At 36.9% G+C, this 27,576-nt stretch overlaps 1 protein-coding gene across 2 annotated transcripts; it reads right to left on the bottom strand.

Moving 5' to 3' along the window:
* Positions 1-27,576, bottom strand: TCEA1 (transcription elongation factor A1). Of its 2 annotated transcripts, none has more exons than XM_037379941.1 (10): positions 27,377-27,576; positions 21,229-21,291; positions 16,111-16,216; positions 8,331-8,418; positions 7,238-7,383; positions 5,321-5,377; positions 4,212-4,366; positions 2,410-2,556; positions 1,419-1,490; positions 1-340 (listed from the first exon to the last, which is right to left on the bottom strand). In XM_037379941.1, the coding sequence occupies exons 1-10, from the start codon at positions 27,443-27,445 to the stop codon at positions 332-334; spliced, it is 912 nt and encodes a 303-aa protein (XP_037235838.1). In that variant the 5' UTR covers positions 27,446-27,576; the 3' UTR covers positions 1-331. The 2 variants fall into 2 exon arrangements, with proteins under 2 accessions (XP_037235838.1, XP_037235837.1); XM_037379940.1 differs by having other exon boundaries at positions 7,238-7,386; positions 27,377-27,573.

Here is a 27,576-nt window from a genome sequence, read left to right as displayed (position 1 = left end):
TTACCCAAATGTTTAATTGGTAAAAGTTTAATGTCAACTTACTTATAAAAATGAAAAAATATTTTAACATTCACCATACAACTGAGCAACCTGGCCCTACTGACTATCAGCTATAGGAAGGCATTTAAGGAAATGATGGTTGTGTCAAAATAAAGGCTAACTGGCTAACTTCAGGCATGTATGCTGCTTTTTTTTTTAAAAAAAAAAAAAGAAAACAAAACAAAACTCAAAAAACTCTCATTTGCAGGAAGCTAGATGCTTAGCCTAGTTTTTAAAGCTAATTACAAAATCCTCTTTCATACTGGTCCAGATGTCTTGACAATTTCTTCTTCTAACAGAACTGTCAAAAGAAAAGAATTTTTATGAGATCTTCATACAGCTTATTTCTAAATCTCTGCAAGAAGAAACAGAAACACAACACCATATTTAAGAGATGGAAATCACTAGTTAAAGCACTTGCTTATATCATAACCATTCCTTCATTCAAGCATCTCTATAAGGACACTTTTGTAACCACCACCTTACAGAAGGTTCAAAGGACAAATAAACTTTTCCAGGTACTGCATCAAATGATTTCTAAGCTTTATAAATTATTTAGTTCTCTTGGAGTATATATTTGAACAATATTCAGTAATCAGATATGTAAAAAGATGCATATTTGCTTTTTTAATGCAGTAATTTTAGCATAGCTGTGCAACATGGTTCTGCAGAGCTGCAGCATCTTTACACACACACACCAAAAAAAAACACCGAATGAGAGTATCATGCTTCATATTGCATGCCATCACATGTTAAGTTGTTAATTCTACAGGCCTTAATTTCAGTGTTTCTCCATTTTACTGGACTACCAGTGTCCCTCAGAATCTTTTATAATTCCCATTTCCTGAACTTAAAAAAAAAAGTAAATTTCAGTCAAGTTATCACTGCCCTACACTTATCTTGACACAGGAATATGGCAGCAGTCATCTCTTTTTTTTTTTTATCCACTCTTATTCTCAGAGTAAACAAAAAAATTCAGATAAAATACAACAACAAAAGGTCTAAAAAGGCCTATTCTACTCATCGAAGCAGAGACTGAAAATAGTTAGAATATCTTTGGGTGAAGAGAAAACACAGTGACTAACTTGCCACTGCTTTGTATGGCAAAGCAGTATTGTAACTTAATGTCACAATGACTAAGTCAATGTCCTAACTTCTCTCCCCCTTTGCCACCACTCTACTTGCGTGATCTCACACCTTCAGTCAAGAATAATTTTCTAATCTCAAGGTATTTTGCAGTATCAACATGTAATATCACTAATGTGCTAAGAAATAACCAAAAGTAAACAGAAACTCATTTGTCATTTACTGTAAAACAAAATTAAGCACAGAGCCTGGCTGTCTGCTACCAAATATGCAGAGCAGTCTAACAGTCTTACCTTCCATCTGTTTCCACATTCATTACAGACAACAAATGTTGTCATGGGTTCATCAGCACTGCGGGTTTGAACCTTTGGCAAAGGCAAAAGCCAGAGTGGAAAAGGAAAATTAGTATCCTGAACTTTTGTTAGTATGTGTTCAATGTGAAGGTTTAAAATCAAAGTTTAAGGAAACAAGTTAAATTTCTGAATCAATTGAAACTGTTTTTTTTATCTAGAATATAAAGCAATCATAAACTTATGTTTTGACAGATTTAGAAGCACTAAAATATCAATTCCAGCATAGAAACTGCGCGCATACTTGCAGGAAATAATTCTGCAGTAGAACTACATGTTCAGTACAGCTTTACATATATTTACTGATGCAAAGGCTTAAAAGTCTCATGATTGAAAAAGTTTTTTACTTAAAGCATCTGATGCACAGTATTAAATTATAAACACAGCTGATCCTATGATCAAAATTACGTGCCCAGAAGCACTACAAATCAAATTAAATCCTTTCTTGCACATTTCTTAATTAAAATAGAGAGTTTGTAGAAATTATTGTATATCAGTGTCTATTGTTAGTCAAATAGTAGGTTATATAAATACGTTATTTTTGTGTGTGTATCGTTATTTTCTGCTATTTATTCCCTCTGTAAAGAAAAGTTTTCACACACTAAAACCAGTATAGTAGCTCTCCTTCACATAAAACCACGTTAGTAAGATGTAATATGAAGAATTACCAAAAACTCAGCATTGCAAAGAAACTGATGTTTCAGGCTATATAGATACTCAGCTAGGATTTACATAAAATCTTTGGTAATTTATTACAACAAACATTCTTTACATAAGCACACCTATGTAGATCCAGCCATCTTCACATATTTTGTAATTGGTTGGCATTTTGTTAAAAAGGTCAATTTGTAATTAAAATATCTTTTCTCTGACAGTTTTTATACAGGATTTAAGCTTTGAAAAAGGAAAACTAAGAGTCTGGATAGCCATGTACCTGGGTATATGTACAGTTCTTCTTTTTGCACTTGCCACATGTAAACAGATCAGTTTGGGTACCTCCCGTTTTAGCCATCTGGTGCTCTCTGATAGCTTCTTTGGTCAGATTTTTCCGCATTTCTTTCAGCTCATCACTTGCCATTTCCTTTTATGGACAAAACCCAGACAGTTTACTACAGAGTTTGTTTTAAACAAGTCATTACCACTGTGTAAGCCCATACCATTTTTCATTTAGAATTGATGAACAACAACTCTATTGAAAGGCAAAGTAATTCTACACATTTTTATTTTTGTAAGACTTAAGTTGGGATATTTCACAGCACAGAAGCTACAAAAAGTTTTTTTGGTTTTTTGTTTGGTTTGTATCTGGGTTTTTTTTTTTTACACAGCTGGAAAAGATCAGTAAAATTTATATTATCACACACCTAGAAACATTTCTATGTGGATGCATTTCTGAAATTCAGAAATGTAATACCAAGACATGGTAGAGGAGGATTTAAAAGTTCTCCAGAGAGAAGGAAAATGTCCTCTCCCTAGGTTAGATCCTTGCATAATTATCTAATTCACCTACAAAAGATTATTATAGGAAAAATTTACACTATTTTGACTATTTCTATATTTCTACTGATAAATATGGTATAGCCATAATTTACCATGTTACCAGAAGTCATATACACTTAGTTTCAAAACACTAACCAAAGAGCTCAGGCTCACATTTTCTTTTTTGTTCAATACAGTTCTAGCATGCAGGATCTCAACAATGTATAGTAATCAAGTGTGCACAGCAAAAACAAGTTGTTCCATTTTTCTTCAACAAGGTTTTACTCCACATCCCATGTAGATGTGGAATGCAAATCCTGTATTATTGCTGTTTCACTTAAGAAGTAATTTTAACACTAAGGGGGTTTTTAGCCATTAAAATTTTAATCCAAGACATTAATTAAAACAAAGAATGGGCACTGAACAACACGAAACGTATGTTTGCGCATATGTACTTACATACATGTAGAACCAAAAAACTCAAAATACATACTGAAGATACAATCTACATTTCTTTACACATTCCTTTATTGGCCTCAGTTTGCCCTAAGCTTTACATAAAGCTGGGGGGGGGGGAGGGAAGAAATAAACCAGAAAACCAGAAATCTTTCCTTTAGAATAAAGCTCATCATAATTTTCATTACTCAATCATAAATTTAATTTCTTTCAGTCTCCAGGATAGTCCTTTACACCTGATTTGGCGGGGCAGAATCCAACACATCCAAGCAGAACCAGAAAACTGAACCCAGATGTTAACCATGCTTTCACTTTTCTCTCCTATAAAATCCAATCAAGAAATAAACGCTGAAAATGCCAACAAGAGCGGGAATGCTCTTTAAAACTACAGTGCTATACCTTGCATAGGAGTATAACAGCAGAGGTTAGTGTTTGAAAAACACTTAGCAAGACAGGCTAACACTTACGCATCCAGAAAGGTGAATGGGTAAGAGCTTGGAATCACTAGCCCAGTCATATTTAGATCTTCCTAAACTTAAAAAACTATCACCGATATATCATGTAGCCTTTTAAAAACAGCAAAAATACCATGTTTCAGGAAATATACATGCAACAGCTTACCCGCCTTCTGACTTACAGATAAAACCAGGTATTTAGGAATCTGTAATTCAGGCTGTGTAAGCCACAAACAAGCCAGTCTTTCAAAAGTGCGGGCAGCTTACAGGAATTATTTTTACGGCTAATAAATACAGGCCCAGATGTAAGACCAGTAGGGAAAAAGTTCAAGACTTATGCTTTACTTACCTCTGCTGTCATTTTGGCAAACTTGTCAGGAGGAATGTTCCCACATAACACATTTTTCCTTAAATTAGGATTCTTTGCATCCTTCAAGTTTGCTATTCTACTTCGTACCCTATTTTTGTATTTCATATCAGTGTTTTTTAATTCTTGAAAAATAGGTGCTTTGAATTTAAGGAACAAAACATTAAAACAGCAGTATAAAGGATTCACTTTTTGGGGCAACTTCTCTAAAGCAACATCTACACTGTTAATCAAGTCCTCCCCCTGACCCCAATCAACAGTTACTTTCACATTCAACACAGCAGACCTCATGTCCTCCTGAAGCCTAATCACAGTTTAACACATGGTCAGTGAAATCTGAATTTTTGGGTAGTAGGATCTCAAGTTAAATTGTGACAATTCACCCATAAATAGATGTCCAATTCCTTGACCTCAACTTGAGGATTAACTGGTTTCTAAATCAGATATTCAAACACTGGCAGCTCACTAACAGATTTTTAAAACAGTTTTGCAACAGAGACAGGAAATTCCTTAACACGAACGGTGGCTGACTGTAACTACTGAAGGACATTAACATGTTAGAATCATGAAGTTCCGACTATTTCTATGCTTAAGAATATCTTCCTGCCCTGTCCCCCCAAAAAACCTAAAATAAAAAGAATCCCAGACATCTGCTCTGTAACAATTAAAATACTGCTACCTGAACGCTTTTGAAAATTTCAAATTCATTTAGAAATGATCTTGGAGAAAATGAAATAAAGACATTAGGAAAAGATTAAAACTGTTAACAAGAAAAGATTTAAAAATAACACAGAATAGCCCAGGATTTAATGTCAGCATTCTTCAGTAAGGTATAACATTGCTGCTGCAAGGAAAACATACTAAACTGAAAAAAAACCCACATGCACTCACCTACACACATTCCTACATGTTTTAAGGCAAACCATTTAGGTTGTGCTAGTTTTTTAAACATTAAATTTCTGCACTGATATGTTGAATGCAGTTTCCTATTTTTGTTTTAAATGAAATTCAATATATAGATCAAATTAATTTTAACAATGCTTTTAATAATACTCTTGTTCTAGAGCACATAGATGCACAACAAAGGATATCTTCTTCAATCTGAGAACCCAGCTCTTCTTCATCAGCACCAATAGCAATGTAATCATCTGAGGAAAACAAATATTAATATATTAGCAACCTGATTATGTCATCAGTGTTCTATATTCCTGAGACCCCATTCAAATCTCTGTAACCCAGCAACTGCAGCAAGTTTTCCTTTTGTATAGGAAAGTTTAATCTATTGTATACTTACCCTTTCAAAACCTTGTTAACTTATTACTTGGAAAAATAAAAATAAGTGAAATGAAGAGCAACGGAAGTTTAAAAAAGTAGAACCAGCCTAAGTCTTTCAAAAAACCAAAAAATCTACAACTAGTTGCAAACAAATAGTAACAAAACCCTCTATTATACAGAAAAATTTCAAATATTCTAATAGGCTTGGCAAATACCCATCTCCACAGAATATCTGTGCATAGAATAGACTATTATAAAAAGAAAATGTTTTCTTCTGTGTTTCATCAATTCTTTCAGTCCACAGAATGCAAGCATAAGTAATTAATGTTTTGCATACATGAAAGGGAAAGACTTCACTAGAAACATAGTAATCAAAGAACAGAAACAACATTATTGGATATTTTTAAAAAACGCAAAGCAGAGACATGTCCTAAAACACTTAATTAGAAGAAAAATCATAGCAATCTTGAAAACAATGCAACACTTGACCTAAAATGTCTCAAGATAGTTGTTTACTCTTTCTGACCATATCCCTTCCTCATAAAGACAGCTGCCTTTCAAAGCCAGCTTAGGACAATTAGATGCAGTATGTGTTTTCCTCCTCATTTTAACATGGGTGTACTTCAATGAGTAATCCAAACACAATTTCTACTTTAATCTCATGCAGGAGGCCAAAAAACCAGAAAATAACCTTATTTTTGAGACTGACATTCAATCCATGGGTGATCAGCTTATATGTGCTGTAGAAAGTAACATAGCAAAAAGTGTTATTGGAAAACTAGCTGAAAGTAAAACTACATAGAATCATGAATACTAAGATGCTATATGCAACTTCCTGGTCACAAATTATTTAGAAGTCTATGAACTACATATCCAGAGGAACAAAAATTCATGTCGTTATTCAGCTTCGATTACTGTCTGTATCTCAACTCATGATTTATGTGAATTAAAAGAAAGAGTGAAGAGGGTAAAAATGGATGACTCAAATCTGCTTACACTGGGTCAGGTTACACTAAGCTAAGAACAGAGGAACGGGAGCTGAGTCATAAGTTCTTGTAGAAGGACCCACATGAAAAAGCACAGGTCATTCTGAGGAGTCCAGCTTTCAGTTTGCTTCTTACCTAGCATATAATTTGATTTGTCCGCTTAAAGACACCCAAGTGTACATGAGGGGGGAAAGGAAAAAAACCCCAAAACTCTCAAGGAATTTACAGATGCTCAAAAGGCATGAGGATAGAGCAATGCAAGACTGTCTTATTGCAAGCTATCTCAATGAAACTTCAAGATTAAATCAAAACTGAAAGGCAGCCTTCAAAAACCAAAATCTGAAGGCTGCAGGATCTCTGGTGTAAGAAAGGCAAGCATGTATATAGTGGCACTCTCAGTCAGCTATTAGACAAAAAAACCAAGGAGCTCCCACACAAAAATTTAAATGAGGCATTAAGGAGGCAATAACCTTCCTGAAAAGAAGTTCCACTGTAGGCATGATATCAGATGAACAGAAGCCATAAAATGTCCCTAGAATCAGCAACAAAAATGTACTTCAATACACTCCTATGCTGTCAAGGTCACTCACTACTTGCCACTTGGGTGAACTGGCCTATGGGTATATACACACAAATGGGCACAAACAGGATTTATTCTACCCTACAGGACAGGATAAAAATAGAGTGGGAAGGACTGAAGTACAGAAGGAAATAGTTAAACGTGAAAATACAGTCTACAAAGCTCACCTCCTGTTCTCAGAGCTGCAGAGAGCATTTCTCTACATTTCACTCGTACAGAATCCGAAGTGCTTGGAGCCCGGGGAAAAGAAGGGATGAAAGAATTTGAGGGAGCACTACCCTCCTCCTTCCTGCTGCTGGAATTGCTACTTGAACTGCTAAAAAAAGGCAAAAAGAGAACTAACATTAAAGGGTTTTTTCCCCCCCCCCTTCAAATAACTTTGTTCCAGGGCAAAACACAGGTCTTTTGTTATTTTTGATGGCATTCCAAAAAAAGAACATAGGCTAATAGAGAAACAGCAGGTATTCCATTCCATTAGGTGGTATGTAAGTTTTAGTTCTCAGTTCTCTACATTTACATGAAATCTCACCCACCCGCCCCCATCCCCCAAACTTTACTTTAACAAAGTGAAGATACATCACACTAACAGTCACTCTGAAGCGAATGCATTGCATTTGGTCTGTTTACTGTACTTTTGTACTAATTACTTGATGTAGCTTTGCAAACTGTTGCATCAGGACAAATGGTTCAAGGTTAAATTTCAATTTGAACATGGCTGCTGGAAACAGATTCACTAAAACCAGAAGCGTACAGAAGAAATGGGCTTGCAGGTATTATTTTGCAAATGTTCTCAGTTTCATGTCACTGTAGTGTCATTGACATGAGCTCATTTCTCTGACAACATGTATTTTGGGTCTACCAGAAAAAGTGCAGAATGAGATTGTTTATTAAACATAAAAGCTAACAGACAAAAGAAGTATTCTAAACCTCTAACATACGCAATTTCCACAAAGCTGTGACTGAAAGTTCTTTTACAGTCCTCAAAGCTCAGTGCTAGTACTGAGATGGAGTATTTGACTGATGAGACAGATGGCATAAACAATAACTAGTCTAGCTATATCTTGACCCATGGCTTTCATCTTTTTTGTAATGGCAGCAGCAGCATGATTTACTTCCCTAACAACACACATTTCTTGTACAATTCTATGTAATTCAGAAAAGAACGTGAAAGCTGTCTCTAATATGACAAATCTGGACCAAATAGTTTAATGTTAATTTATGCTGAGTGAGGTTATTTTATAGTCATGAAGAATTAAACACCTTTCTTCTCTTGCTTCAGGGCTGTTTTGTGAGGAAGATGCAGGCTCCTTTTTCTTTTCTTCAGAATCTTTATCCGTTGAAGGTCCATCTGGAAATACAAAACACAAGAAACACTTTTACCCAGAAATAGTAACTGATTTAAAGCAGTGGTAAAATATCTTTGATGAGTTGGAAATGTTATCAGCTCCCACTCTCTGCTTTGACCTTCTCTTGCAGTACAGCCTTCTACTCCCCAACACCCTCCACAACCCAGCAAATGGTAAATATGACAACACTTCAGATCCTTTGAGTCAAATCCAGCATCTGCTTAAACTGGTAGTGAAGACATAATGAAAACATAGACATTTATAATTTATTTTTGCCAACACTGCTGCATGAGGTAGACAGTAATTTCTTCAGCTACTACATCAAGTCTCTGGAGTTTGTCTTCCATGTTTTAAATAAAAGTTCCTACTAAATGCATGCCATTTTTTAAAAAAATTATTTTCACAGTATTTCTAACAAGAGACTGAACCAAACAAAACTGTGGTGTGAAAGCTACCATGATTGCCAAAAAACATGAAGATAATTTTCATATGCTTTTGAAGGAGTTTAAGACACGCACAGAGTATTTTCTGTGATAGCTTCTTAAACTATTTGCCTTAGTGTTTAAAATATTTGAATTTGCCTTTACCATCCAGGCTATGTTTAATGATTATTTTATAAAGAATAGAAATGAAAGCCTTTATTAAAAAGGGCAATGACAACATTAATTTTAGCCTAGCAAGAACACTACACCCTTTTATTGTAAAATGGAATTTGCAGTGGCTAAATTGAACTCCTGCTTTGATTTGCTCTCTAGAAAGGCTGATTCTCCACTGCCTACAGAGAAAGCCTAGCGAGATTGGCATCACTCACCAACAGATTTTGTGAATTCCTTCACGAAGCTCTTACAAAGCTGCCATTACACTTCTAAATCTGTAGACTATATTATTGGGATAAGCACGTACCACAAACTTTTAAAAGAACAGATCAAGAAAAGGGAGGGAAATCTGATAAGTCTCAGTCTTTTTAAATCTACATTTAAAGCTACACAGAAAAGATATGGAACTGAACAGGATTTTGATCCTTCCCTGAACTTCTGAGTTAAGGAATCTATCAAATCAAATACCATTCTGTTAAAAAAATCCACATTACAAAAAGGAGACAAGAGACAGCCATACTGGATCAGATCAAGCACCCATCTACTATCCTGTCTCCAGCTGTACCTAAAAAGAGATGCCTACAGCACAGTTTAGGAACCAGGCAAGCACACAAAGATACTTCTGCAGAATATTTCCCCAGCATTCAAGGTCTTAGAAGTTCAGTGACTTCCTCACCCACCGTTTGTAACCTTGTATTCAATCCTTGATAAATTTCTCTATTAAAGGAAAAAAGAAAAACACAGTAGATGAAGCACTTGGACTGTCTTTAATAAGCTACTGTTCAAAAAAATCCTAATAAACATACCAATTTAACAGCTATTATTTATAAAAAAGTAATTTCATTAAGAAAGCAAACGAAGCTATAAACTGAATGGATCACACAAGTTCTTTACTATGATACCAGAAGTGCCCAATACTAACAGAAAGAAAACAAATCCCATTTTCCACATGCATATTCACATGACTATTCTCTATGGCAACAAATGCTTATATGATAGATAATTTTAAAAAATATTCTAAATATGCATGTAATTCTGCGTACATTCATCATTCTTTAGGTACATAACCATTTTTGTCAGAAGCTTTAAGCAAACTGATAGGTCAAAAAGGTATCTTGGGGTACAGCTCAGGTTCTGCAAAGCAGCATAGCTGCCTTAGAGCTGAAGTCTGCTTCAGCCCATTTACCTCCATATTTTTTTCTAGCACACAAGTTGTCAAATTCAGAGCTGACCTAGGTATCTCCTGCTTATTTTGCATCAAATACACCGCTATGGTATAGCTGTCAGCTAGTTTACCAAACACTTCCATTTAGCCCAGCATCATTTCCTCAGAGAAGACAGGCACCTGAGAACATCTGCCAATACCCCAGCTGCTTCTTTCCCTTATGGAGGGCAGGATATACATTAGGCATGGGGATAAAGCAAGATATAAAAGCACAGCTCTTCCTACACCTGCAGACCAGTCTACACAAGCATGTCTCAAACCAAGGTCAGACTTCGCAGCTGAGACAACTGGACAATCTTCAGCAACTATGTCTTCAAAACTACAATTTCTTTAATCACTTCAAGAAGTGTTTATAGATACTTTTGTTTAATCCAGTTGCAGAAACCCAAAAATAATGTTAACAATATTCTCTACTTGCTAGAAATATTCTCCTAAGAATTTAAGTCATTCACTCTTATGGATCATAAACTGGAAAGCACCAAGGAAAGGAGATCCAGTGTCAAGTGGTACTTATTCTTAAACTCACACGTTAATAAGGATTTCTTATTTTATTAAAATACTGTACTGACAACAGAAAATGCAATTAACAGCCTGCTAGACAGTGTTTCAACTGTCTTCTGGGGAAGGGAGAAAAATTATCCTTGAGAAACTAGAAGTCCCTAGTAATAAACCTATTTTACATTCAATGGCCAGACACTAATGGAAAAGAAGAATGACAACTAACGGGAACTACAACCAAACACATAAATTCTAACAAAATAAGATGGAAAAAATGGCGCTTTGTGAAATATATTTAAAAATTCCAATGAGCAAGTGATTCACATCAGGAAGTCCACAGAACATCATAAATGTTTATATAATATTAATTACAAGTTACTTTTAAGAGGCACAATTACTTTTTCAAGTTTATACAGCTATTAAAACTTACGAAAACTTTTTTCAGAAACAAGTTGAAATTGTCATCAATTTTAGGACTGCAAACTGTAGCTTCACAGTTCTAGCTACTGCAGCTTCAGAAGGCCATAAAAAAATTTTGAAGCCTTTTTTCCCCCCCTAAATAAGAGAAGCTAATTTATATTAATGCTTCGTCTTAAAAATACAAAGAACATGCTAGTAACATGAATTGACTATTAGCCACTGGAGTAAGACTATCAAATTCTGACTACTTCATTGCAGTTCTGTATGGGACTTGCAATTAATTTAAAAGATACTTCTAGCTTTTCCAGTGAAATAAACTCTCCAGGGTCAAACACAACACGACAGTGTTCTTCATTAACAGAACAAAATTTTTAATGTAATAACATATGGCCAGATAACATAATTAATCTGAACGTTAGAAACTATTAACAACATCATCATAAATTTTTCTAATTACAATTCTATTACAAGTGAACTCAAGACACTTGCTAGTAACAAGAACAAATTTAGAAAATATAAAATGCAACATTATTAATTTACAAATTTGTAAGAATTTTTAATTAAGAATTTTTCAGAAACATTAATGAAAGGTGGCTAGTTATTCCCTGGAAGCACATGAGAATTTAATTTAGCGGATTATCGTACATTACTGATTCAGGTATCACCACTAAAACTTGGAAAGTTTTTCAAGTATTCAATTTAAATAAGTTAAAGGAAAGAGATACAGTAACAAGTAACTGACAGCATAGTCATTAATTTAACAAAACCCCTCATATTTAATAATTCTTTAAACCCCATTTTCCAGACTCTGACCAAAATAATCTCGAGACGCACAAGCAACTACACATCTCAGCAATTCCTCTGCAAGATGTAGTAAGATATGAAGGTAAGATCATAAAAGTTTCTTCCTAGGAGTAGCATAGGGAGGAAGAATATCTAAAATGTATAAATAACATAATCATGAACTGTCTGCCTCTTTCAAAGACTTTTTTATTATTATTCGTAAGTCACAAAAGAACATGACACATGAACTTCTTTGCTATATGTTTTTCTCCCGTACAGTATGAATTTGTATCACGTGTTATTATCTATTGATAATCCTAACAAATTATAGATCTACTAAAGGTACATGGAACAGTTCCAAACATACATTTCACAGGAGGTGATTGCTACAGCTCATACCTGACATGGAAATGAAACTATTGAAATTATTTTTCCACTTGGTAACTTATGAAGACATGTAGTCTTCTGTCAAGAGTAAAATCTTAAACACTATTAGACTGCAATTTAGGAACTTGTTTTGCCAATAACAAATTTTTTGAGCAAAGCCAGTAGATTACTAGATGTCCTTGAACAACTTCACCTAATGCAAGCATTAACATACCTGTAAGACAGTCCTAGACCATACCAGCTTGCTCCTGTGGCATCAAACCCAGGTTCAAAATAACAAAGGATTATATGAACAAAGTAATCCAAGTAAAACACTTCTGTGAAGTCTGGCTGCTGTTATCTTCTCCTGACAACATTAAGCACTTAAACATTCTTTTAAAATAAATTTTTTCAGGCATGCACTTTCTTGAAATAGGCATTTAAAAATGTTTATGGCCCCATTATTAGTTTTTAATACTGGCAATAAATGATCACACTTGCATTTAACATTAAAATTAACATCCAACCATTCTACAACTCCAGTTCAGTGCATAAACTTATTAGACTTAATTTTACTTAGTTAGAGGTCTGGACATTCTTTTTCACCATATACTCTTCAGAGTTCAGTAAGTAATTATTTGTTATGGAGAATGTTAAATTCCCTAAAGAATTTTTTGCGGTGTTTTTTTAATATAAAGGAATACTCCTTACAACCTAAATGGGTTTGCATAGATTCAATATCTGCATAGCAGGCTCTGTATACTCAGCTACTTGGAACACAATCATTATTCGCAAATGCCTTGTTATAACTGAACAATAGTTTATTCTGAAGGCCAAATTTGCTTCCTTATGTAAATTGCAACCAACTTGGCCATGTGGTTTAACGCTCTTACAGCAACATCTGAAAGCAATCTTCCGCTGTAGGTCGCTCAGTGACTCACCTCGGACAAAGACTGCAAGCCCTGTGCTGGGCATCTTCCAAACCCCCTGAAGAACCACAGGTAACCTGGCATGGCTCTAGTCAAGCCACAAACATCTGGTGATTCACAACCTTACTTTGATTTCTTTTCATGTTTCCCATGCATTCTTAAAACCTAAGTTCTGATAGCACTGAGCTTAAACAGTACATGCAGCCTGAACCGTCAACAATTCTTGCCTAAATTCAAAATGTCATTTATAAAAATAACTCACAAAGACTTCAGATCTCTGAGTACAATGCTTGGTACGATTAACAGCTGTCCACTTCTGTTTCCATCTTTGATCCATACCATTTTACATGCACTATAAACAGCATAATCGAAACTGATTTCTCAAGCAGCTCAACATATGGTATTTCGTATTCTTCTGAGAAAGTCAAAACTAATGATAAAACAGATAAGAGTACTTTGTAAGATTCCCACCCATACTTTGCACACCCGAGATACCCTATCTTCCACAGTTATGAGATTTTACGTTCTAATGAATTACTGAGCAATGAAATGAGAGATGAAACATTTGCCCTACTATGCTTTATTATAAAGATTTACATTACAATCAAGGAGAATTTAACTACGTATATTTTGAACACAAGCAAAAATTATTTTCAGGATTAATTTGATTTTATGCAATAAGTGCACAACCACAACTATACTAGACCTGGCACAATAATGTACATGCAATATCTGCCCTATAACAAAAATTAGAGACTGATGTCAAATATTTGCTATTTATTTTCCAGTTCCTCATATGTTTGACTTCACGTGATGCAAGAAGCCTTAGCTAGTCTCCCAACTGTCTTAAAACCACCTGAATGTAGCAAGCCATCAAAACGAAAAGGTCCACCTTGCCACAATATGTTACTGCCATAATCCCTGTGCAAGAAACAGTAACTGCAAACAGGCTGGGCCAGAAAACTAATACAGTTGAAACTTAAGCCAGAAGAAATGAACAAAACAATTAGTTTCCAACTGGTCAGTTCCCAGTTCTCATCTCCTGGATAGCCACTTGAGCACTCGTGGTAGCACGGGAGGGAGCAAGAGCGCACCCATGCATATGGGAAACCAGGACCAGTCCTTTCCACAGCAGCCTACATCCAGGTTGACTTGCTGTGACCATCAGGCACCACTATCTCATTCCAGGCTTCTACAACATGAACTCAGGTAAGAATAATACTCCCTGTGTTTCACAACATTGGAACACTTAAAGATCAGTCAGCTATAAGTAACAATATATTAAGACAAGTTTGACTGACAAGATGCTTGCACTAAAAAAAGAATAAATAAAAGATGACTACTTTTACTGTCTCAACAAATAAACAGCAATTCCTTTGCTCAAAGGACAGCAACACCCAGAATGGCTAGCTCCCCCCCAAAAAAGTATCTGAGGGCACTCCCAAAAATTCAGAAGCCTGTGGGGTAAAATAATAAAAAATAAAAATAATAATAATTAAAAAAAAAATAAAAGAGTACTTCCTCTACTTTATTGACTACACTAAGTTGCAGTTGCAAAAATTTTGAACTTTTCAGAAAAAAGAAAGCCAACAACAACCATCTTTGATAGGGGCTTTTTTTTTTTTTTTTTTAACCTAGATTAGTAACTTGAGAGCTAGGTTACTCAAACCATCTGCTGCTTTTAAGTCTTGGGGCAACTCAAGTTAATATGCATGTCTAGTTTTCCACTTCTGTATCTTACCACTTTTATACATGGATATAATACAGTTGGACTTCAAGATCTAACTGGAAATTTAAACCTAAAAAAGTACATAATTTTCACTATTTACCAGCAAACTCTGATAAGATCCTTTATAAAGTATGCATTTAATTTATAATAAAAATAATTTCTTATCATATCTAGTATTACCCAAATTTCATTACTAAAACTAACCTAATGAGTATCATCTACCTTTTTAAAGGTAGGTCAAAAAAAAAAAAAAAATCTGCTGCAGAGGCTGTTGTCTCTTACTAGAACACAGAGGTTGAAAGCTGTGACAAATTGTCCACTTCTATACACATATACTGTCAAATGGATACAAAGTAATTTCTACACCACTTACAAGAGAGCAATAAAGTATCTGATAAAAAACTTAATTAGATACAAAGAAAGAAAACAGAGTACCACACAGTGTATGAACAAAAATACCTGGACACCGTTTGAAATTTGAGTATTTTCAAATACATTAAAATTAAGTACTATAAATAACCCTTGAATAAAACTCTGCTAACAGAAAGGTTTCATTCATTCTATTCACTGCTTTAAGAGAAATTAAACAAAAAGTATTAACTAATTAAAATTTGTTTAAAACTATGATGGTTTTAGAAAGTGCAGATCTATTTCTCGCTACCTGTAAGTCCTAACAGATTTTTAATGTCAACTTTTTCCTGTTTTTTTCTTCACAAATCACTTTAAGACCAAACTTCAAAGCCTCCACAGCCTCATATGAGATTTTGCACAAGTTCTGCAGAGTACCTGTTATATTTAACAGAGGAAATAGTCAAGAACAGGTTCGTTAGTGCTAAGTACTGCAGTACAGTCACTCTAGCTCAACAGCAGGCAATGAGATTTCAGAAATGAGTCATGTCACAGAAGCTGGCTTCCTACTGCTTGCCAGCCCCAATAAAAATGTATTCACTTTCTCTCTGAATACACTTTCACAGTAATGCACTGATGATAGTCAAAGAGTAAAAACCAACTACATCAGTGCAGAAAGTTTCAATACTTGCACAGGAGCACAAGTGTACCTAAAGCAAAGCTGTGTCAAAAATTTGCATCAAGACTGCATACAGTTAAAACATGCAAGAACAGGGAAAACAAAGTTTGTGTTGCCATACCTAACAGTTTCTTCCAAGACTTGATAAGAGATTTTGCTAAAGATGTAACTTCTTCATCTGTGCTTTGCTTGCGTATGGCATTCACTGACATTCCAATTCTGGTAGACTGCAATAGAAATATTAATATATACTATAAAAGGTGATACAAAAAACAATTTAGTAAGTAAGCATATATACGTTTGTACTTTGACATAATTTTTTTAAAGTTTTTCATTGTTGTTTTTGTGGGGTTTTTCTAAGAATATCAGGATGAAATGCTGCAAGCCTTTACAAAACTTATTTTAACACCACATATTTTTAACTAGGAATACAACAGTATTACCATTTGTCTCCATTACAGAAGGGGGGGGGGGGAAGGCATGGCAGGCAGGAGGTTCAAGGGGAATCAATCAGAAGATTTTTGCTCCTAAACTGTTACAAAAACCTCTGCAGAACTACTAACCTAAACTAAGTACCACATTCAAAAAATCTATCAACATGAAAATCATATATACATCTTAATGTTATATAATTTTTTTAGCAAAGTTCTAGCCTCAAAACCTTATCTTTCTGTGAAGCAATGACTGTATTTATATTTTGGCATGATGAGAAGCTTGCCAATTGCTTCAGTGACTTCGTACTCTTAGAATTCCCATTTAGTGGCTGTGAAAGAAGCTGTAATAGCAGTTGGGAGCGACCACATTTTAGATTCCTAACAATTTCAGCAATACTGAGATTCTCTAAAGTCTCAAGCATAGAGCGTTCTGCTTTTAGATAGAAACAGTAAGACTAGCCTACCTCTCAGTCAAGATAGTGGACAGGCTTTAAACCTTTGGCACTACTGCCACCAATAGAGTGAAAAGGAGATTAATTTACAGTCCACTCCTTTTACTACTCAGAACATGAGGACATAAATTTAGCTCAACAGCAACAAATTTCACTTTAGAAGACTTTTAACACGCTAATCGAAGAAGCAGAACATTTCCACACTTTTAGTTTCACAAGAGAAGAAAACTGTTTAACAATACAAATAAGTATTTTATCATAATTTCATATTCTGATGACTAAATTTTGTTAAGATGCTCAGTTTTGTTGCATTTACCATTTATGGGACTCACCAAATATACATTTTCTATTTACTTTTGCAGTAGTTCATCATAAATTTCCTTCTCCTTCAAAGGAAAATTTAAATTTTTGTGGCTTGCTAAAAATGGAAAGTATTTGTTCCTGTAAATTACTGTTACAACCCACGCTAAACTTTCTGGGGCATGGATGTGGTACATGACTGGAAATGTACTGAAATATTCAGTAGATATTTAGCAAAGGAAGCACATCAAATAACCTCAGGTCTGAGTGTCAGCTCTAAACACCTATTTTGGATTAAAGAAAACAGACGGTTACTCACCTGTAACTTAAAGTGTTTCAAGATGAACTCTGCTCACCCAGACTAAGAGTACTGGCCAACTCTCTTGACATTTTAAACACATACTCCTGACATTATGCTCAGACAATAATGAATAACATGTGCTTGGAACTCCATAAAATACTCACCATACCTGAATGAGAAAAACATAAAACCAACCCTCCATTGATAACTGGGCACAACCACAGCCTACTCTCATCAGCAAAAAGACAAGACACCAACTTACAGACATAGGTAAGTAAAACTCAAAAACTCAAGTAAAACTCAAAATTAATTGGATAAATTAACTTCTTCTTCTGATCACATAAGAGAAACAGATTCTAGTAACTGGCTAAACTGCCAGCTTTATTAAGGTAGTACATAAACATAGTTCATTTGTTTGCTTTTACGGAGCACTTGATATAGCCTCGCCTAAAGAGAGGGGAAGGAATGACCTACCAATTTATTTGCCAGAAAACTGACACGGGTAATCACATAAGACCAGTGTTATATTCCCAAAATGACTGTGCTTTAATGACAAACCAGCTGTCAACATTTGAAATTTCCTCAGTCTCTCAGCCTACAGAGCTGTTCCTGTGAGAGCCATTTTAAGTGGAGAACTCTGGTGTTTTCGCTCAGCCCAATGTAACCTGTAGAACTGCTTTATCTCTGTGCCAGTTTATAAGAGTGCAGGCATATGAAAACCTTTCTCACCCTGTCCAAAATGCATTTTTAATGGATCATTCTTCCCCACTTCAAATTCTACACCACTTTTTATCTGCTTTCCAAGAATCAAGAGGCTCAGACACAGCGTAAGACAGCTGTTTTCACCCCTGAAGCATTCAAGATACAGGCCAAGCAGCCTTCAGCTGGTATGAGCAACAGCTAGCCTAAGTATCCTATGACTGAACCCAAAACAAATCATACAGTGGCAGCTAGTCTTCTCTAAACCTAACCAAATGAGAAAACATAAGGCACATAGTTGGTGAAAAGCAGCTACCCCTGAAGCAAGCAGAGCTGTTACCAACTTTAAATTCTACAAGTTTGGTCCAGGTGAGCACCTGGACCAAAGCAGAGCCAAATCAACCCGTGAAGAATAACCACCTCCAGGTTTCCAGGTTTCCCTGGCTCACCAGTGAGCTGGCAAGGACTGTACATCACAGCCTAGTTCTGCATACGTACATTTAATTTCCAGTAAAACCTGTCTGTTAAAATTAAGATGGTCTGTCTCACTCACTGTTTAGCTGGGCACTACCTACAATTAGCACCAGGGGCAGGATGCCTTTAATACAGTGTGGCTGCTAAACAGATTTGCAATTCTGACCACCGGATAAATCATGTGTGAGGAAGGCTTCTGGCTCCCTGCCTAGCTAAGCAAGGATAGCTTGCTTACATAGATCTCATTAGATGTAACACAGTGGTATTATAGTCTGTAACCACTTCAGTTTTCTGTGACAAAAATCAGGCAACAAGCACACGCTTCTTATTCCACATACCTGTAAATTGTTCAGAGGACCTCACCAGTTCAGACTGAAGGAACAGTTGTATTACAGCAAAAATCATCATTTCTCTTATTACACAGGAATAATGGAACTATCGTATCAGCTAGCAGTGCTGTTCAATGTAGCCAGCTTTCAAAACTCCTTTAAAATGGGAGTGGAAGTATGTTTTTCACTTGTGTCCTGCATTCCATCAGTTCAAACACATCAACAGATATCTCAGTCTACATAGAGGAAGCTAGTGCTCCCACTTTCTCACAATTACCACCCTTCCTAACATCAGCACACTACTGATCCACTACCAGAATGACACATATGATTACTCTGCATTTCAATTGTTGCTCTGAGTCCTCCACTGCTTAAGCAAATTTGGGAGACAACATAGAAAATTTATGGCAGACTTTACATATTTGTAAAACTATCAACAAAAATAATGTAAAATTGAGTCTAAATATGTTGCTAACTGTAATCTTAGGCAGTGGAACTGTTGAATACAGCAGTGGATACTTCAAGAAAGACTTCATTACTAAGCTACAGTCAATCTACTATGCAAGAGTATGCTGAAACACCTGATCCCTTCAGACCTACTATAACACAAGGAAATCTTTCCAAACTCATGTAGTGTCTACCTCAATACAGATTAAAAACAATCTTTTACTGCAAATATTATCTCACTCTAAAAAACAGGTACCTGTCATATGGATGGAAATAAGTAAGCTTCTTTCAAGCAGGATAGAAAACTGGGCAGAATTAATATGCGTGTGTGTCTGCGTGTCTGCGCGCGCGCGTCAGGGTCACACAAGTGCCCTAAAAGGCAAACAGTTCAGTTTGTTTGTACTTAGCAAGACATAGTTAGTACTCTTATCAACAGAGTCCTCCTCTGTTGATAACATTATGAAGGTTTTCATTGCAACTAAGAAAAGATTAAGTTATTTACTTATACATTCTTCAGATCCTTACGGTTCTAGGTAAAATTTTCTACTGTTCTGTGTAAAGCTTCTCCTAGCCTCATTCTTCATACTACGCAGAACAGGGTTGCATAGCAACATTTACAGAATTTCTGGAGTACTTGCAGAGATATTTTTCTTTCCAAAGGCAAAAAACATTATTATACAAATACTGTGTATTAAGACCTGCACAAAGAACTTCAAAAGAATAAGGTTAAGAGAGGTTTTTCCTGGGTTCTGATGTCGTTCTGGGGGGCAACTTCAGGGGTTTTTTTCGGTGGGAGAAGGCTGCAGCATCATATCAGCCATGCTTATTCACGCATGAAGGTGACACTTTCAAATTCCTATTTTAGGTCACATACAGCATTAGTAATACTGTACTAAGTACCTTCTGCAAATATATAGGATGCATACATCAATAATGACATTGCTACTTACACTTAAGATTTGAACTTTATAGCCAATTCTGTACCTGTGACAACTGTCACTTAGAAAAAATTCACTTTTCAGTCTCTTCCAATTTAAGTGGCTACCACAACAAATCAGGTCTTACATTTACCTCTGCCACTTGAAAATTTCACAGAGATCTAGTTACTTTGGAACAAAAGGTGTTCATTGATGAATTACATGACAAACTCTGGAACTTGACATGCAAATAAAGTTCACTGAGTTACTTTTTGAAAGATTTTATAAAGAATATATATAATACTATGTTAGATACTCTCTACTAAATTACAAAGAGTATGCATGTGAGAGAGATTGTACCAAACCATCACTCCTGTTCAGGGGAGTAAAAATGGAGGAGGAGGAGTATAATTATCTATACACTACCCAGGGTCAAATACAACTTGCCTGAAGGTATGAGCTATGTTTTTCTTCACTTACAATCCAAAACAACAACAAACTACATGAGAAAAGAAGGTAACAGCTGTAATCACTTGCATATTTCTTCAGAAGGAAGGAAACATCACATTTGTGTTAGTAAGAGCCTAAGATTATATGTAAGGTGAGTATAAGCAGCTCCTCCCCTTTGTTCTTGACAAAATTCATTATTTTCAACTTAAACAGAAAGATAAGCTTTAAAAGCTTGCTACTGGAAGGAAACACTTAAGGTAAGTGCCCTAAATCAGGGTGAAATAAGACTAGTTACCCTGTAATAACACTAATTCTTCCAAGGAGTTTCTACATAGGAATCTACTTTAATAGTGCAACCTTCTTCCAGATTTCCTGGCTTCACCTTCATCATTGTGGTCTTAAAATTTAGAACATAACAACAATAAGCAAATAATACCTGTAACAACTCAAGGGTCATGGGAATATTCTTAAGCTCCTTCAATAAATCAAGAGCTCCAGCCTGCAAAAAAGAAAAAAAAAAAAAAAAGTCAATTTAGAAGCAACCAGATACTTAACATAAAATATCAACAACATATTCTTATCTGCCTTCAAGGTCCCAGCCCGCATTCAAACCATCAGTTCCCAATTCATCCACTAACAACTCTAAGCCAAGGAATGTTCTGCATCACAAACTCTAAGCGTTAACAGGCCTTAACCCAGAAACAAACCTATTCACTCAAAGACCAGAAAAGTTTTATCCCTTTTAATTCAAATGTCAATTAAAGCACACTGTCAATTACTACTTAACCAATATACATCCTCAAGAAAACAACCTCAAGGGTACTTGACAGCACCAGAAACAAGCCAGACAACAGCAGTGATTTTCAGTTCAGAACAGCCTCATCTGTTTTAGCACAAGAACTTGGGAGTTGAGGAGCTCTGCACAGTCCATCAATAATGCATATATATATATGTATCCGTATATATAAAACATATAGCCAACATTCTTAACTATATTCGCAGTGGTGTGGTAAAGCCAGAAAAGTTCACTGGTTCAAAAACTGTCATCACGTTACACTATTTTACTAGGCACTGCTATAGTTTCTCCAATCAAAAAAGACAACTTTGCAAGTGTGTCTACCAACAAATATCCAAAGAAAAAACGCAGAACAAGACATGCTTTCAAGTCTTATTTTCAACTGTTAAGTATTAACTCAATGAAATATATAGATTAGGCTGCATAGATTAGTGCAGACAACACTTCTCAGCCTATACCAGGCTAGCCAAGCATCAGCATGTTCCAAACCAGAGGCCAGAGCCCATCCTCATGTGCTGTAACACCTGAGCTTATGCACTTGTTTATTATTCAGTTGTTGTGGGTTTTTCTTTTTTCCTTTTCCCCTTGTAAGACTACAAGGAAAGGTACAAACTAATACTGTGTAACCAGATGCTTTCCAGATAGATAAGTTAATTTCAGAGATTGTACTGTCAGGTATTAATAAACTCTATACACAGCTACTCTAACAATTCATTCCTTGGCAATGTTGGCCATACGTTAAAAACCAAGTTTTCCTAAACACGAGCTCCATAATTTACTTTAACCTCTACATCCTCGATGATTTACCACCTCTACTTCACCAAAGTTCTGCACTATCCTCTTCTTACTGTGCACAGAGGTTGTCAAGACTATAGCAACATTCTAAAGGCTGAGATGACTTTGCAACAGCAAACATTCAAGTGCATATGGTTCTGAACCTGTGAGCTATGAATAGCAAGAAGGCAACTGCCTTCACATATAAAGGCCACTCAGGCTAAGCCTCATACCTCCCCATTTTGTTTGTTTTTTTTTTTCTTTTTAAATCCATGAGATTTGGAAATAAACCCCACAAGATTTCCATCTTGCAGATCTTTGGAATGATTCCTTTCTCTTTCCTTACCTCTCTCCCAACTCATCCTATTTTGTTTACTTTCATATGTATTTTGCTTGCCTTTATTTTTAAATTCTCCCTAATCAACTTCTAATATGACACCTGTTGCAAGGAAACTCTTGTAACATCCTGCTGCATCTGCAGGTCTCACAACATAACTACTGAAGATAGCACATAAAATAACCACCAAGAGGCGAGAAAGATGAAAGTGCAACTTCTGTGTCACATCCAAACAGGCACAGCTCTGGACACTTGCAAACACCTGCTAAAACCTGTGTTTCTTAAACACATTTGACAGCAAAGACGCCTCTAAAAACAAAAATTTCACTACATCCCACCTTACACAAGCCAAATTCACTTATAAAACTAAAGTTTTACTATTTTGCCATCACAGCAAGAAGTCTTATTTAACTTTTATTCATGATACACAAAAATTCTCCAGTTTTAACCACAGAATTTTAGCAGCAGTGATGCAAGACTGGGAAATATCATGCTGTTTTCAGGTGCTAAACTGAGTTAGCACACTAAATTATTTCCTTCTCTAAGCAGCCATAAGTGGTTTCTTCTGTGCAAACACAGATTCAAGTAAAGCAAGTTAATTATCTTCACTGCTACAAGACAAAAATCAAATTCAAGGAAATTTTCTTAGCTGAAACAGAACAAATTACAAAAGTCAATGTGCTGTTTTCAAAAATATAATTCAATAATACTTACCTCCAAACCAATTAAGTTATTAGCAAACTGCACACAGTATGTGATTTCAAAATAAACACAGGTTATTGTAGTTCGCAATTTCAGCATCATGATACTGTAAAGCAAAGTAGCACTCTCTTCACTTACTTCATCTTAGAAATACAGTCTAGTAAAAAATTCTGTGCCTCTGTAAAATCCCTTTCCAGTTGCACATGGCAAAACAACTTTATTATTCCCAGTCTAAACATTGTCCAAAACTAGTAACTTGACACATAGGTTAACAAACCATGTAACCAGTAAAAAAACACAGGTACTCTCTACAGAGATGTTACCTATGTTTCATATTGTTTTCTGTACTGAATTACCAACATTTCTAATGCACTAATGCTTTCTAAGCCTTCACTCTAATCAATTAAGTGTACCAAGAATTAGACACTATAAAATTAAATTTAAACTGAGTTTAAACTCACAGCAACTGAACTGTTTTTTGTAACCACTTTTCTTAACATAAAGTCAAATGCCCCCTTTTTCTCAAAACCAGAGTGGAAGTAAAACTTTTAATTCCTATTTTTCCAATATAAGACTTCTCTGTTTAAGAAAACCCAACCATAAAGAACATTATTATAAATTTTCTTTTGAAAGCATTTCTATAATATCATAGAAAATGAAATGCAATGCCCCGTTCCACTAGGCCAGTTAGCTTCCAGTTTACCTTGTAACTTCAATTAACACAAGTCAGCTTCATACAGATTTATTACTCCACTTCTCTCAGCTGATCAGATCGTAACACAAGAATGATGTTCTATATTCATATTTTAAAGCTATGCTTCAAGCAATAGAAAATGGAATACATTTCTGAAGACAGCAGAGCTATCCAGCTCTAATTCTGTCCTACTGAAGGAAGCAAACATTTAATAATGTGAAAAACATTACACTTCCTTCTCTCAACTTACTTAACAGTTCTTGATTTTTTTTTAATTCATGGGTGCAACCTTTTTCTTCATACCTATTCATTACAGCAGCTTAATAAAAGTGTACTTACATACAATAAAAGCTATAAGGAAGGCACTACATGTGTTTTAATCCAATCACAGTTATTCTGAAGGAGTAATACCTATTTCAAACATGCAACCAATATTTAAAATAACATCAGAAATATGTATCTCACACTGTATTAAATGCAACATTGCATTATTATTTTGTCCTTCAAAACAAAAGAACTACATATATCACTTCACTGAAATAGTTACGAAATCTGCAGAGCTACAATTAAGTCCTTAGTCAAGGCAAATCACCAAGACTCTGACTCAGGATGGGTGTCTGCACAGCCTGCCTTTTCAACTCATCAAAAGAAATGCCAAAACAGCACTTTGCCACAAGCCACACAGTCACCTTCCATAGAAGAGATGAAGCATCTCTTGCCATCTGAGTCTTCCTAACTTCAGAGTAAAAAGTTATGAAAACTATTTTTTTCTTTTATTGATGGTTTCATCAAATCATTCCCATTCAAAGACATACACCAAGTACCTGTTCTTGTATTCTTTTCTCCATTTTTACTCAACAAGAGATTGTCAGCAGCATCATTATCCAGCAGATAGTTATGTAAGAATGCATTTCTCAAACCAGCTTGATCATTGTGAGACAATGTAGTACCTCTTCATAGACATGATCTTAATAATTTCACTAAAGTTAGCATTTTAACTGCAGGGCATGATCAGGTAGGAAATCACATTGTGCAATTAAAGAAGAAATACCTTACATCTGACAAAGCCTAGTATGAAAAACAGAGACACCTCCTGGGTTAAATAATGATGTACTTCCTCTCCTATCATACAACTAAGTGTTTTTATCAGGGTACACATATGTGCTTTGGATAAAGCATCAGTTCTCCACTATCAGCCACAGAGGCAGCCTTACAAGGTTTTTGAGACTGCGTCAAGCTAACAACAGAGCCACCTGTGTGCGATAATAAGCTGGAACAAATGAGTTCTGTTCCAAAGTACAAAAGCACAACTGCTTCTGGTGCTGCCCACACTCTGGTTTCTGGGATGGGGGTGAAGGTGAAGACCCAGCTGCTGGCTCCAGTCACACACAGCCTGGCCCAGCTGTGCATGCTGCATTTGGCCACATCAGACCTACGCTGACCCAGTGAAGACAATGCACTAGAGCTTTGACAGTTAATTAGGTTACACACACGTCCCCAGCTGCTGCTAGGAATTACATCCGAATTCCTAAGCCTTCCAGATCACAGAGAAATACACCGTAGTCACTAGGTGCTTCTGTAGTCACCAGGTGCCTCTCTGGTATCGCTGTAGTGCTGCTCCACAACATCAACAGCCATTCCCACCTTACCTGGGAGCTGCTATTTTCTTTCTATTGTCAGAAGTCTTCGAAATAAAATTGAATAGACTTCACTTTATGATTCTCATTACCGTAATATTTAAACGTTTCACAGTCCACACATTTTCACCTTTTCAACACCTCATAGGAAAGAGACACCGCTTCAGTTTTAGAGTCAGGAAAGTGAGACATTTAATTAATTTGTGCTGAAAAGCATGGGGAGTAGAAATAAAGAGGGAGGGGACAAAAAGAAAAATATAACTAAATGAATAAATGCTGGTTGTAGAAAATTCTTTCCACTAGACAAAGCTCCTGTCTCCTCAATGTATCATTAGGGAGTTCAAATGTATCAGACCTAAACCATACAATATTATGGAACAGCAAGCATTGTGAAACACAGCAAAACACGGCCTGTGTGTACTTGCACTGAATTTTTTTGGATTCTGAATGAAACAGATTTCATTGGTTTAATACAATCAGTATTTCTATATGCATGCAAATCTTCTTTAAAATGTTATTTATAATTTCCACCGTCTTAAACAGCAGAAAAGAGACTTCTATAAATGGAAATTCCACACTGCTCAGTTCTGAACTACCACTAATATTGAGCGTTTAATGCACTGTCATAATGTTATGTATTAAGTAGTAGTTGCAGGAACAGCAGCAATGACAAATACACAAATTAGAAGAGAATAACAACGTGCCCACCCGATAAAGAAGTAGTAAACAGAGTTTACAATTGTATGCTATTTTATGCGTAAACCATCAGGCATTTGGTGGCTGCTGCACACTCTGATTTTACTTAGTTTGATGTTTTTGTAGGGATAGTGTAGACATTATATGGTAACTGAGTAAGTTCTATATCGAGAGTATACATGAGAATAGCACTTGAACTAAGCTCAGTGGAATTTACCTATATTCCTCCTCCATTCGGAGGCAGAAGTCATTCCCCAAATAAACACACTTGAAGTGATACTTTGTTTCAGGTTAAGAAAACAAACAAAACGCAAAGTGGCTGCCATCTAGTATCCGCTTCAGCAGTTTGTCCACACAACCCCGGGCACCCTGCCGGAGGAGCAGGGCCAGGGCTCCTCGCTCACCTCCTCAGCTCGCCCGCCCGCGTACGGCGCCAGTTTCGGTGCCCGAAAGCGAAGACAGCCCACCGCGGGGGGGGCCTCTCCTCTAGGTCCCGATCACAACCCGCTCCCGAGCGACGCCAACATCGTGACTTTAACGCGCGGGAAACGGACAGCAACGCCGCTCACAGCCAGGGTCGGCGCTGCGGCAGAGACCCCCCCTCGGCCGAAGCCGCGGGGCTGGGCCGGGGGGTGCACCGCTCCCCGCCCGCCGGCGCTGCGCAGGGCGCCCGGGGGCAACCCGCCGGTGAGCAGGGCCGGCTGACAGGGCGAGGCCCCCCCGCAGCGGGCGGGCCGCGCCGGCCGGCGGCTCCACGTCCACTGGCGGCGGGGCGGGGGGAACCGCCGGAGCCGCCGGGCAGCGGGGGGGGAAATGGAGGCGGGCGGGGGGCCCGCGCGGCGGGAAGGAAAAGGCCCCGCACCCGCCGGATGGGGGGGAGCGCGGGGACGGCCGGGGCCCGCGGGGGCTCCGCACCGCCCAGCCGCCTCCCGTCCCGTCCCCGCTCACCGCGTTCTTCTTCTGCACCATCTTGTCCATCTTCTTGGCGATGCGAATGATCTCGTCCTCCGTAGTCATGGCTGCGGCGGTCCGAGCGGGGCCCGGCGCGGCGCTTGGGAGCTGAAGCCGGCGGAGCAGCCCCGCCTCCCCTCGGTGCGCGGGAAGCGGCCGGGGCCACCGCCGAGCTCTACGGGCAGGAGCGGGGCCAG

The sequence above is a fragment of the Falco rusticolus genome, chromosome 3, assembly GCF_015220075.1.
Source record: "Falco rusticolus isolate bFalRus1 chromosome 3, bFalRus1.pri, whole genome shotgun sequence".
NCBI classification, from domain to species: Eukaryota; Metazoa; Chordata; class Aves; order Falconiformes; family Falconidae; genus Falco; species Falco rusticolus.
This window is presented reverse-complemented; position numbering and strand designations above follow the sequence as displayed.

Coding starts and splice junctions, on each gene's coding strand:
- TCEA1 (XM_037379940.1), bottom strand. CDS start 27,445: ATGACTACGGAGGACGAGATCATTCGCATCGCCAAGAAGATGGACAAG. Junction 21,292..27,376: donor TGGTGCAGAAGAAGAACGCG/GTGAGCGGGGAC, acceptor TCTTTTTTGCAG/GCTGGAGCTCTTGATTTATT. Junction 5,378..7,237: donor TGCAGCTCTGAGAACAGGAG/GTGAGCTTTGTA, acceptor TGTTTTCCTCAG/ATGATTACATTGCTATTGGT.